We start from the raw sequence: 13654 nt of genomic DNA on the forward strand, positions 1-13654 counted from the left end.
CTATTTTAAGGGAGACAGATTCATGGTACCATTGTGTTATATGTATACCGCATTACTTAACCTATTTTAGGAATATATTAATGTGATATTTTAGGTATGAAAATAAATCACTCTTGTTAAATCTCTACACATTCTCTATAACAAAAAAAAAACGAGGGGATGTGGTATGATTGATATATATTGAGACAACAATTCACCGAAGAACAATAGACAAGAAAATAATCAGCTAAAGGTCACTGTTCAACCTTTTCAAATTCTAACAACTAGCTGCAATAGAGGAAAGATATAAAATTCACAAACAAATAATTTTTTTAATATAACACGCTGTGTAGCTTTTAAATAGCGAAATGTGTACAATTTATAATGAAATCTGTCGTCAATAATCTGATAATAAAAAGTAAAATCACAAAAACACTGAACTCCGATTGATCAATTTAAAACAATTTTGACGTATTTATAAGTATGAACAAAAAGCTCCTGTCAGTCAGACCTTCCAATGAGTCCATGCACAATACAAAACTGAACTCTCACTAACAGTAATAAACAACGATTAAAAAACTGTTATAGGGGAAATCTTTAATATGTAAACAACTAACTTGACATTTAAATCATTCACCTTTTAATAAAAATACAGACCAAGTATTTTACTGTATTATCAAAATCATAGTCAAAGAAATTATTTAAAAAAAAAGTAAAATGTAAAAAGTAATCACATTGTTCCGTCATGGAAGGAAATGTTCTGAGTACAGTCCCAATTTGTCTGAAAATATCTTAACCAATTTAGAAATTGTCTACCATTGTCTACTGGGTAATACAAGAAAAATATGACTACATCTTTCTGAATCCTGATATGAAAATAACAAAACCAATTTTGTGCATCCTAGGTGCTTTTCTGGATTAACATGATTAATAACCTTCATCAGGAATGCTTAAATCCAAACATTTGATACCCTTTAAGTTAGTTATAAATCAAGAGATTACCTGATTTCTCTTTTGGAATTGAGATTGACAGTTATGAATTTTCTGCTGCATTTTTCTGAATCAGTTAAACCTTTTGATCTAGACAAATTCAGAACTTCTGAAAATGTCTTAATTTTTATGAATGTGTCAGAACTATGTTCAAGAATATATGTTAGACAGATTAAGAATTTCTTAAACAAGTCTTAATGTATCTGAACAATTTAGAAAGCTGCTCAAATGAAGCAATTTGATAAAAAGAAGATTTAGAAAGCATGTGATTAGCGCTATAAGCACAAGGATTTAAAAATTTGTATACATCACAATTGCAATGATCACAAAAAATTTTAAGTTATATTAAGATTTCAAAGACTGTAAAACAATTTAATTTAAAAAAAATCCACTTCATTGGATTTCTGCACTCTGACCTATTTAATCTATAAAAAAATCATGATTTCGATGAGTAATCATAAGAAAAAAAATTCATAGATATCGAACATTGAGAAAACTCTTTAAGCAATATGTACAGTACTTGCAACCTTAGGCGTTACTGTTTGACGGGAACTTGACTGATCGATGAATGATAAATAATATATGTTTGACGATCGATGAATGATCGGAGATCAATGACCCATAGAATCCGTCAGATACATCAAATAAGCTGAGGACCACCTCCGGGTGCGGGATTTTCTCGCTGCATTGAAGACCCATTGGTGGCCTTCGGCTGTTGTCTGCTCTTTGGTCGGGTTGATGTCTCTTTGACATATTCCCCATTTCCATTCTCAATTTTATGTAAGAGTTAGCGTGACATCGGTCAGTGATCGATCAGTAAATTAATTATATGTATGGATCAGATGGATACGTATATAATTAAGATTCTTATATAAAACGAACTCCACAGTATTTACATGTGATAAATGCGGACCTCTACGAAGACACCTTTAATCGTTAATTTTCACGCATTACAAAAATGTTATAATTTATAAGGAAAAAGATACTAAATCTATTGTTTGTGTTGAATAAGAATTCAATCATTTCTTTATTAATGTTAATAGAAATCAGAACCGCCATTGGTTTTTTTTAGTACTTTTTGTACATCAGGATTGGTTGTTTTTCATAAAATTAAATTAATATCAGAGAAAAGATACTTAAATGTTGTTCCCATTGTTTAAAATTACCAATATTGTCCTTTTCATCTAAAATAATGCAATATAATTTGTAATTATTTATTTCAAAGGCCAGATGATAAGTTTTTTGTCAAAATTTTAATTATATCAGAAGAAAAATACTTAAACTTTTTTTTGTGTTGAAAAAGAATGAAAAAATTACTTTATTTTAATAGAAATCATGAACTGCCATTTGATTTTAGTACTTTTTGTACATCAGAACTGTTTGTTTTTCATAAAATATGCTGAATTTCAGGGAAAAGATACTTAAATTTTGTTCGCATTGCTGAAAAATGCAAATATTTCTTTTTTTATATCAGAAATATTGAACCATCTTTGGGTTTTAGTTATTTTTGTTCATCAGGATGGGTTATTTTTGTATAAAATATGATGAATATCAGAGAGAAAAAAGCTAAAACTGTGTTTGCTTGTTTAAAAATACCATTTTTTCTTCTTTTTATCAAAAATAATGCACTGGTGTTAGCAATCAGTTATTCCAAATGCCTCAGGCTAATTTTTGTTTTTTTATGAAATATGAGGGAAATAACAATAAAGATAATAAATCTTTTGTTTGTGTTGAATAAGGATTCAATCATTTCTTTATTCTAAGAAAGCTAAGTATTAACTGCTATTGGATTTCTAGTACTGTTTGTACATCGGGATTGGTTGTTTTTTTCATAAAATTAAATGAATATCAGAGAAAAGATACTAAAATGTTGTTTGCATTGTTTAAAATTACCAATATTTTTTTTCTTTTTATAAAAAATAATGCAATGTTATTTGTATTTAGTTATTTCAAAGGCCTCAACATAAAGTTTTTTTTTATACAAATTTTAATAACATCAGGAGAAAAGTACTTAAACTTTTGTTTGTGTTGAATAAGAATGAAAACATTTCTTTATTCTAATAGAAATTATGAACTGCCATTTGATTTTAGTACTTTTTGTACATCAGGATTTGTTGTTTTTCCTAAAATATGCTGATCTTCAGGAAAAAGATACTAAAATGTTGATCGCATTGCTTAAAAATGCAAATTTTTCTTCTTTTAGATCAGAAATAATGCAACCTCAGTTGCAACCAGTCATTATTAAAGCCTTTAAATAAGTATTTTTTTATAAGATATGAATGATGTAAGGATAAAGATACTTAAACTTTTGTTTTTTGTTGAATAATAATGCAATTATTTCTTTATTTAAATGGTTTCATTGTTTAAAATACCAATATTTCTTCTTTTTATCAAAAATAATGCACTGTAACAGTTGTAAGCAATCAGTTATCTTAATTGCCTTTGGATAAATTACTTTTTATAAAATTTGATTATAATATAGGGATTAAGATAATTAAATTCTTCTTTGTGTTGAACAAGACTGCAAGTTTTGTTTTTATTTCATTAAGATTGAATTACACAATAAACATCATTGAACATGTTGAATATAATTATTTTTGTTGGGTTGTTCCCATAATATGATGAATTTTGTGGGAAAACATATGGTCCGAGTACACAGTTATCGTCCTTTGATTTTCGTTGTCCACGAATAAAGTCCCTAGTGTGGACAGTGTGTTGCTTGCCAATTTTTTTAGTACCCCTTCCAAATGTATTCCTTCATGTTTTATGCCTCAAATAGCAAGTAGGGGGATGAAATTACACTGTAAAAAAATTTGGGTCATGAATTGTAAAGTAAAGTAGTGATTTGGTCCAGCTGAAAAAGGTTAAAAATTAGCACTTCGGAAGCTGTCAAAAGATTTCAAGACCCCCTTAACATAGAATTGTCCATATTTTGAGTTAGAGCCGATGAAGTTTTCTATAATTTTGATATAATTTGTCCCAAAAGTAGTACAACACACTGTAAAAATATTATTGAGAAAGCGCAGGTGGGATTTTTTTTATTTTCATTTATTGTCTAAAAGAAATGCACTACGAAATAACTGTGTACTCGGACCTAAGAGGCGAAATCAGTAAATATAGAATCTGTACTTTGGCAACTTCCCTGAATGATTTAATGGTGTCAATTTGTCAGATAGCATGAAACTAAAGGATTTAAACTTTTATTTGATAGAAATTCTGCAAAAATTACCCATTTTGGCATTATATGGTCAAAATAAGCATTTCAAAGCTTTTTCAATTTTGATGCATAAATGGCATTCTGACTTTCTATGTGACAGGTTTTCCTGTGTCAATATTTGTGTTTCTATGCTTTAACCCAGTTGTATTACTCATTTGTGAACTCTGAATCTACAGAAAATAAGATTATCTCAGACAATATGTGCAAAATGTGTTGTATAAATGACCCTCGTGTAACGGCCTGTTTGGATCAAGTTAAATGTGAGGACCTAGGTACATAAAAGTTGAAGTCCATAATAAAGATTTCACTAAATTTGTATTAAAAGCACTTCACAATGTCTTTTGTACTTGTTTCATTTCACATAGTATCTTTCTTTTCTTATGTTAAATAGCAAGTGGTTCAAATATAAGCCTGCTGAGGCTAAAATTGCATGCGAGTTTTTCACTAAAAAGTGAAAAATCTTTGTATCAGACCATACTGTCTGCAAAAAAAGTAGAATGCAAGAGTCCCTTTATTCTCAGATTTATTGTATCATGTAACCTGAGTATAGAAATTATAAAAGAGACACAAATTTTTATTTCCTATAGCTTCAGTATGCATTTTTAAATGTAAATATGTGCTACGGCCTAAATTGACCCTAAATTATTTTCAGTCTTACTTGGCTTAAGACCCTTTTATACTAATATGGTATGCTATTTGTAATTTTTCTTTCCATTTAAAGTACATTTAATACATATGTAAGGATTATTTATAACCAAAAAACTCCACAAATTTAAAATTGCTGGAAAATAATACATCTTCATGTAAGGCCCCCTTCATTGGAAAACCTCCATTTTTTGGCACAGGCTCATATAAATTTGACTTTTAAATAATTGTGATAAGTTTGATAAATCAAATGAGTATTCTATTGCTTTAAATACATAATATGTCATATATAAAGCCCTTTAAAATGTAATTTTTTGCAATATTTTAATTTTTAAAGCCCCAAATGTCGATAGTTGAAATTTTTCAATTTAAACGTCAAAATTTAACACGCGAAGTTGAATATAGAATTTATCATATTGTCTATAATATATATCCTATTGCCATGAAACTTTGTCAGCAGTCTCATAATTTATTAAGCTTTAGTCATACCAAGTTTTATTAAGATTGGTCAAATTTTTCTATCCTATTAGGTCCGAGTACACAGTTATCGTCCTTTGATTTTCGTTGTCCACGAATAAGGTCCCTAGTGTGGACAGTGTGTTGCTTGCCAATTTTTTTAGTACCCCTTCCAAATGTATTCCTTCATGTTTTATGCCTCAAATAGCAAGTAGGGGGATGAAATTACACTGTAAAAAAATTTGGGTCATGAATTGTAAAGTAAAGTAGTGATTTGGTCCAGCTGAAAAAGGTTAAAAATTAGCACTTCGGAAGCTGTCAAAAGATTTCAAGACCCCCTTAACATAGAATTGTCCATATTTTGAGTTAGAGCCGATGAAGTTTTCTATAATTTTGATATAATTTGTCCCAAAAGTAGTACAACACACTGTAAAAATATTATTGAGAAAGCGCAGGTGGGATTTTTTTTATTTTCATTTATTGTCTAAAAGAAATGCACTACGAAATAACTGTGTACTCGGACCATATACTTTATACTTTTTTTTTGCATTGTTTTTGAGTGTCCCACTTGCATACTTCTTTATTATATTGAAAATAATAAACTTGAATTTGCAATAAATGAACTTTTCATTTCATTTTCAAAGCATTTTCGTAAAATTTATTTAACAGTCGTGATAAACACCGTTTTAGCAGTCATCGGGTTTGACAAGAATAACCCAAATATAAACAACAATCACAATTCTTTAATAATATTTAAATTTGTTTTATCTGCATATTTCTCTTTTCTTTTAATTCTTAAAACTTTGCTGAATGATTATTTATAAACTGTAGAGCTTCTGTACTTAAAACGATTCATATGTTTCCGTGGCGCCATTTTTATTAAGTGAATAAAATTGAGAATGGAAATGGGGAATGTGTCAAAGAGACAACAACCCGACCACAGAACAGACAACAGCAGAAGGCCACCAACAGGTCTTCAATGCAGCGAGAAATTCCCGCACCCGGAGGCGTCCTTCAGCTGGCCCCTAAACAAATATATATACTAGTTCAGTGATAATGAATGCCATATTAAACTCCAAATTGTACACAAGAAACTAAAATTAAAAATAATACAAGACTAACAAAGGCTAGAGGCTCCTGACTTGGGACAGGCGCAAAAATGCAGCGGGGTTAAACATGTTTATGAGATCTCAACCCTCCCCCTATACCTCTAGCCAATGTAGAAAAGTAAACGCATAACAATACGCACATTAAAATTCAGTTCAAGAGAAGTCCGAGTCTGATGTCAGAAGATGTAACCAAAGAAAATAAACAAAATGACAATAATACATAAATAACAACAGACTACTAGCAGTTAACTGACATGCCAGCTCCAGACTTCAATTAAACTGATTGAAAGATTATGTCTTCATCATATGAATATCAGGCACAATCCTTCCCGTTAGGGGTTTAGTATCATACCATCATAACATATATGAGAAGAACATAACCCGTGTCATGCCAACAACTGGTTTTTAAATAAATGTGTTTAGTGCCGATGCAAAGACTCTATAAGTGAATCAATATTAACGCCAAAATATGCAATCTTTAATGACCTGACAACAGTATCGTAACTATATCCCTTCTTAATAAGTCTATTTAAAGGTTTTGTTAGTTTCAGAGGTGAATACTGACATTTTTGTGCTTTATAAAGAATATTTCCATAAAAAATTGGATGTGAAATACCTGAACGTATAAGAAGTCTGCATGTTGAGCTATATTTACGAATGATGTCCTTATACCGATGATAAAATTTAGTAAATGTTTTGACTAGTTTGTGATATCGAAAACCCTGGTGTAATAATTTTTCAGTAATACATAAATTTCTCTCGTTAAAATCTAAAACATTGTTACATACACGAGCGAATCGTACAAGTTGAGATATATAAACACCGTAAGATGTTGACAAGGGAACGTCACCATCTAAAAATGGATAATTAACGATAGGAAATGAAAAATCATCTCTTTTATCATATATTCTAGTATTAAGCTTTCCGTTAATGATATAGATATCAAGATCGAGGAAAGGGCAGTGGTCATTGTTAGTATTAGCTTTATTTAAAGTAAGTTCAACAGGATAAATTTCTTTAGTATACATACTGAAGTCGTCATTATTGAGAGCCAAAATATCATCCAAATATCTAAAAGTATTATTAAATTTGTGTATCAGATGTTGTTTCGATGGGTCTTTACTGATTTTTGTCATAAATTGTAACTCATAGCAATACAAAAAAAGGTCCGCAATAAGTGGTGCACAGTTAGTCCCCATTGGAATTCAGATAACCTGACGATATACGGAATTTCCAAAGCGAACAAAAATGTTATCTAGTAAAAATTCAAGGGCATATATAGTATCAAAGCATGTCCAATTGACATAGTTTTTTTGTTTATTGCTACTAAAAAATGACCTAAAAGAGTTTGAACATATATATTCACATTCTGACTTTTTAAATGCCCATTTAATTAGGTGTGTGAATTTTTTCTTAATGAGAATGTGAGGCAATGTGGTATATAGGGTAGAAAAATCAAAACTTTGAACAGATTCAAAATCACCAATATATGCATGCAATTTATCAAGTACTTCCAACGAGTTCTTGACACTCCAAAAGTAATTAATTCCACTATTTTCGAAGGCCTTATTTGAACAATTTATTATCAGGTTTTTGATTGTACCAAGTGTACTGGTAAGAAGAATAGACAATTTAGTAGTGGAACAATGGCTTGAAGACGAAATGAATCTATATTTGTAAGGTGTTTTGTGTAGCTTCGGAAGCCAATACATAGTTGGGACTTTCATTGTATTTGGTTCTGCTTGTAAAGCGGTAGCTAAAAGTTTATGTTTGTTACAGATGTCGTTTTCTGAAAATGGAGTCAGTTGGAATGTTGGTGAATTGGTGATTTCTTTTTTCAGAACCTCAATGTAAAATTTACGTCAAACAATAATAATATTATTAGCAGCTTTATCGGCCGGGACAAAAACAAATTCCTTGGCTAGTTCTTTTAGTTTATGTTTGATACGAGAAATAGGTTTATTGTGGTTATTGTTAAGAGTAAAATGTTCTTTAAAATGTTGAATACCTATATCAACTATGTTCATTACTGATTTAAAAAAAGAGTCCAAAGATTTTTTGTCAGCTTTTTCCCGTTTTATCCATTTCAAACAGTAAGTATGGAGTGAGTCGTGGATGATATTACGACACTCATTCCAATTAATAATTGACGGGGGACGATATTTAGGTCCTTTACTGAGGAATGATTTTAACTCTCGGTCTTGAACGATGTTAAGATCTCCTGTTATAACATGGGAAATGGGTCCATAAATGTATTCAGAATTACTGCAATTACATGAAGTAGGTGTATTTTCACTGATATTATCATCTTTACACAATTGGCTATAATTAAACACAAATTTCAGGGTAGATTTCTTGTAAATATAACAAATAAGAGGGAGCTCAGTATTATCAAAATATCCCGGAATTTGTTCTTTAACAGAATGGTCGTTAAAAATACCGGCAATATTTACAAAATCAAAACCTTTATTGACATACTTTATTTTAATAAATTGTTTTTTATGATCTTCAGGGCGATCAATTTTGGGAAACAGTTTAGAATAACAATATGCCATTATAATTTGAACGATTTCATACTTAGGACTGCTATATGAAATTGTGTTGCAATCCTCTAAAATTTTATTTAACTTATTAACCGGTAATGAACAGAGCTTTGTTAACAGATAATGTCTGCCGTTGTTTTTTGAAATAGAAATTAGGTCCGAAATATTGGTATGATTGGTCCGAAATTTTCTTTGATTGCGATTTTTTCTACGACCATGAGAACGGTTTTTACGAACAGTTTTAGAAACTATATCCAAAATGTTAACAGAATCGGTTCTTGATATGTTACCAATTCCCATGATATTATCATTAAGACCGAGAGGGTAGACTGTCTGTAATTTTTTAATCCAATTTAATTCAATTATTTTCCGCGATCGTACAAACTTTGAATGAGATTCACCAGGCTGCTTATTTACTACTTCTAAAGGTTGAACTGCTAAATATTTAATAGGATGATTGTGCTTCTTAAGATGTTGATAAATGATACTTTTGAATTTACTGGGTCTTTTAAAACGATACAGATGTTCTTGAGTGCGTTTAGATAAATATCGTCCAGTTTCACCTACGTACTGAATACCGCATCCCGGTTTGTTTCATGTGAGTAAATAAACATGTTACGTAGTAGAGTTCAATCCGTCAGAGGGTCAATCCGTCTGATCCGTTCAATCAGTCAAAGATTTTTACTATAAGTCTGATGGATTGGTGACGTCAGTTTGACGAGAACTTGACTGATCCGTGACTGATCGAAGACCGCAGATTGATTGCTAAAATAGTAACGCCTAAGGTTGCAAGTACTGTATGGCATGGGTGTGTACAATTGAGATAATTCTATCATTTTATAACTTAACCATTGAAAATTGCTAATCAATTCAAAGTCACTGGACCTTAGCCTAGGGGACAGGGCCTCGAAATATGATTCTACACATGTTTTAACGACTTTATAGATATATCTAAGACAACTTTTGAAATGTTGTGAAAAAAGAAAAATATCAATTCCAATAAAAGGCTACTTGAACATTTGGAAATCGTTAAGCAAACTAGACATCACTTAAAGAATAGAAATGTTAAAAATAGCTGACATCAATATATTTTCAAAAGCCTGCCGACTGCATAACACATTTGTGTACAAGATTTGGATTTTCCAGGTTGTCTACCATATGAAAGGTTGAGAACAACTGACGGGTGATATATAAATATGACATATGCGAGACTGATAAATCTGTCTTTTTAACAAAAGCTATAATTAGCTCAACATTTTGGCATCAAGCATTACTGAAGAGACATTCATTGTTGAAATACACATCTGGTGCAGTAAAATTGGAACAGTTAATGCTATTAATTGACTGATTGCCTCCCATATTTTCTTCCTTACTTGGAGCATAAATTGGAATCTATAGTTCTTGACAACAATTTGCATTTTAAGCTAAGAAAAAGTTAAATAAAATATAAAATATTTTAAATCTCACTTATCTTATCTCTATGAAATGTTACCTTGTGCATTTTTGTCGTCAGCTTCATTGAGTTTTGTTACAACAAGATAAATTGCACCTGAGGACAAAAAGGTTTGATGTGTGTGGTAAAATTCTTCATCTCCTGCAAAATCCCATAGCAATAATGTGGCATACTCCTCTTTGTCATGTAAATCAACATTAGATTTAAGCATGGTTTCAATATCCATTTTTGCCTGTTCTAATGATTGGTTTCGTTGCTGCGAGGTTACTAGAGGTTCAACTTGAGATGCAGTGGTTACTTGAAGTCTTCTTTTTTTAGGCTGCTGGGTTACTGTCTCTGATTCATCAAAACTTGTTGATGGTGTGTTTTCCTTAACAGCGTGATGGGCTCCTTCTTCTACTGATGCTTCAATTGTTTCTTTGAATTGTTTCAACAGTCGTTCATGAATTTCAGTTTCTTCATTGGTTCCTATCATTAGAAAATTACAATAATATAGAAAAAATTGGATAAATGTTAAGTAAGATCATATTATAGAATAATAAGCAAAAAACAGTTACAGAATAAATGTTTTCCATACAATTTTTTATTTCAACCATTAGTTCTACAAAAATACACATGAACAGTTATCACAATTGAAAAGGGAGTTTCTTCAGTTGGTTGTAATATTGATATACCAGATTTGATTAAAACCACAAAACTTGATGCATATAATACACATACCTTATTATTAATATGTTGCTAAATAAAGTTTAGATATTCAACAAAATAAAATAAAAAAAAGCATGAAATAAGATTCATCATGAGATGATGTGGTTTACAAATAATTTTGAAGGCAAACAGTGAGTTGTAATTGTTTACACTCTCATCCTTTGGTCTTTGTTGGAAATATGTCTTATGGGCACTTATGACACATTTTATATCCATGTCTTCACATGTTAAAACAGGATTAGCTACCAAATCCACATAAACTGTATTCATTTTGAACTTTCAGAATTGATTTAGACCATATTTAAAAGTATATCAGTAGTACAAAAAGTCCACAGAATAACAATAGAAAAGGCAAACAATTTTCATGAAGTATCAACATTTTTTCGACTGGAAAACTTCTAATTATCCGTCAACATAAGCTCTAAAAAAAGGCATGTGACAAAAAGGCAATTTAAATAGATAAATATAAAAAACACATGAAATAGTGTTATAATGATATTCCTCTTTTCTGTGTGATATCATATCATCGATAAAAACAATTATGATGATCATCATCTTTTTAATTAAAATTCAAATCAGGCAGGTGTTACCAGTGAAAGGGGATGAAGTAACTCAACATGATGACCACAATTCATGCAATTTGCACAATCAAAATATTGACTGAGGCTAAACCATGTGTAGCATGCATATGGATGCAAATGTGGTAGATCTCACAAAACATGTTTAACCCCACCGCATTTTTGCGCCTGTCCAAAGTCAGGAGCCTCTGGCCTTTGTTAGTCTTGTATGCTTTTTTAATTTTAGTTCATTTATATGTTTTGGAGTTTAGTGTGACGTCCATTTTCATTGAACTAGTACACATTTTGTTTAGGGGCCAGCTGAAGCCTGCCTACGGGTGCGGAATTTTCTCGATGTGTTGGAGACCCATTGGTGGCCGTTGGCTGTTTTCTACTGTTTGGTTGGGTTGTTGTCTCTTTGACACATTCCCCATTTCCATTCTCAATTTTATTGTAACAATAATTTAACAATGAACTATTGGGTTCATATTTTGACAAAATCAAACCAAGCTTTAGTTATTTTGTTCACCTTTTCTGATACTGTTTAAAAGCCTATAACATTAATGGTACTATTTCTATTGTACCAGATATGCACTTGTACCATAAATATCTCTTCACATAGTTTCTGACTGGATGAACTATTTATGAAAATTCTTGACCTGGATTCATTGAAATGTATCCTTGAATTGGATCTTGTAAGACCTATGCTTTGAAAACTGGAAATTGATAGATAGTCCCCTAACAAATCAAATAATATTGCTGAATAATAAGTAACTAAACTAGAAATCAAAAATATTATAAATACTTTCTTAAGAATAGAGAAACATTTGTGTTTAAGCTTATACATCATACCATCTAATTTATTCCATATGCCATCATCAGCCTTTGCTTTGCATTTTATTGTGTGGATTTCTATTCCATTTGTACTAGTTATATCTGTATTTTCTTCAGAGAACAATCTTTTAATCAATGATGTCTTTCCTGCACCTTTTTTTCCAACTACTACTAAACGTATGTCTCTCTTTTTCTCAGAGCCTGACTCAAGTAATTTGAGGTACAAATCAATAGATCTATTGTCAGCCATTAATTTTATTTCAGTTGGAACCATTTCATCTACAAAGATATTTCATCGTAAAGAGTTTTTCATAAAGAAGAATATTATAACTTTACTCTATTAAATTAAGTATACACACGTAACTATTCTTTTGTGTGCCTGTTTTCACTGTATGTTAATATATAATATTCAATTACATTACATGTATGTTTTTTTAGGTTTGATTGACAGACAACAGTCATGAGACATTCCAAAATTATATTTTATTTACCAATAAAATTCATTTTTTTCATGACTGCATGTGCTTCCTTTGAGAACATCAGAACAATGCATAGGAAAACTGATGAAAAGCTTGATATGAACTGCTATATCATGATCATGATGATTGTAGCATAAACATCTCATTATCAAAATTGAATCCTACTTTTTTCATTTTACAGTGTTGTTAAAACATTGATCGTTTGTACATTTGTAGTACTTAATGTGCTTCGGTCGTCGCTTTAATACCCACATAGAAATACAGAAAGAAGCTATGAAAATATACTTGAAGAATCAACTTGCTATGATGCCACAATGCTAGAGACCTCACTTTGACTCTTACACGAGGAAAAAAAGGAAACTAGAGGCTCTCAAGAGCCTGTGTCACTCACCTGTATTTACTGATGCTTTGGAAATCATGTAAAATAAGGTTAAAATCATAATTAATAGTATTAGATATTAGATATTATAATGATATCTAAGATAATAACAAAAAACTGCAAAATTTTTGTAAAATTACTAACTCAGGGGCAGCAACCCAACAACAGATTGTCAGATTCGTCTGAAAATTTCAGGGTAGATAAATCTAAATCTGATGAACATTTTTGCCACCTGTCAGATTTGCTCTAAATGCTTTAGTTTCAGAGATATAAACCAAAAACTGCATTTTACCCCTATGTTATAT

The 13654-nt window shown here is 30.7% G+C and overlaps 1 protein-coding gene across 12 annotated transcripts in view; it reads right to left on the bottom strand.

Annotated features, from left to right (window-relative positions):
- LOC127731936 (uncharacterized) overlaps positions 1 to 13654 on the bottom strand; it is a 144403-nt gene that overhangs the window by 14448 nt on the left and 116301 nt on the right. For all 12 annotated transcript variants that reach the window (XR_007995913.1, XR_007995912.1, XM_052240807.1 and 9 more), the window contains 2 exons: positions 12510 to 12770; positions 10432 to 10860 (listed from right to left, as the gene is read on the bottom strand). Coding sequence is in view for 10 of the 12 variants with exons in the window: in XM_052240807.1 (XP_052096767.1) it covers positions 10432 to 10860; positions 12510 to 12770 (690 nt within the window). In the remaining 2 variants the exon portion in view is untranslated. The remainder of the gene's footprint in view (positions 1 to 10431; positions 10861 to 12509; positions 12771 to 13654) is intronic.

Source organism: Mytilus californianus, unplaced genomic scaffold (genome assembly GCF_021869535.1).
Source record: "Mytilus californianus isolate M0D057914Y unplaced genomic scaffold, xbMytCali1.0.p SCAF_21, whole genome shotgun sequence".
In the NCBI taxonomy this organism is placed as follows: Eukaryota; Metazoa; Mollusca; class Bivalvia; order Mytilida; family Mytilidae; genus Mytilus; species Mytilus californianus.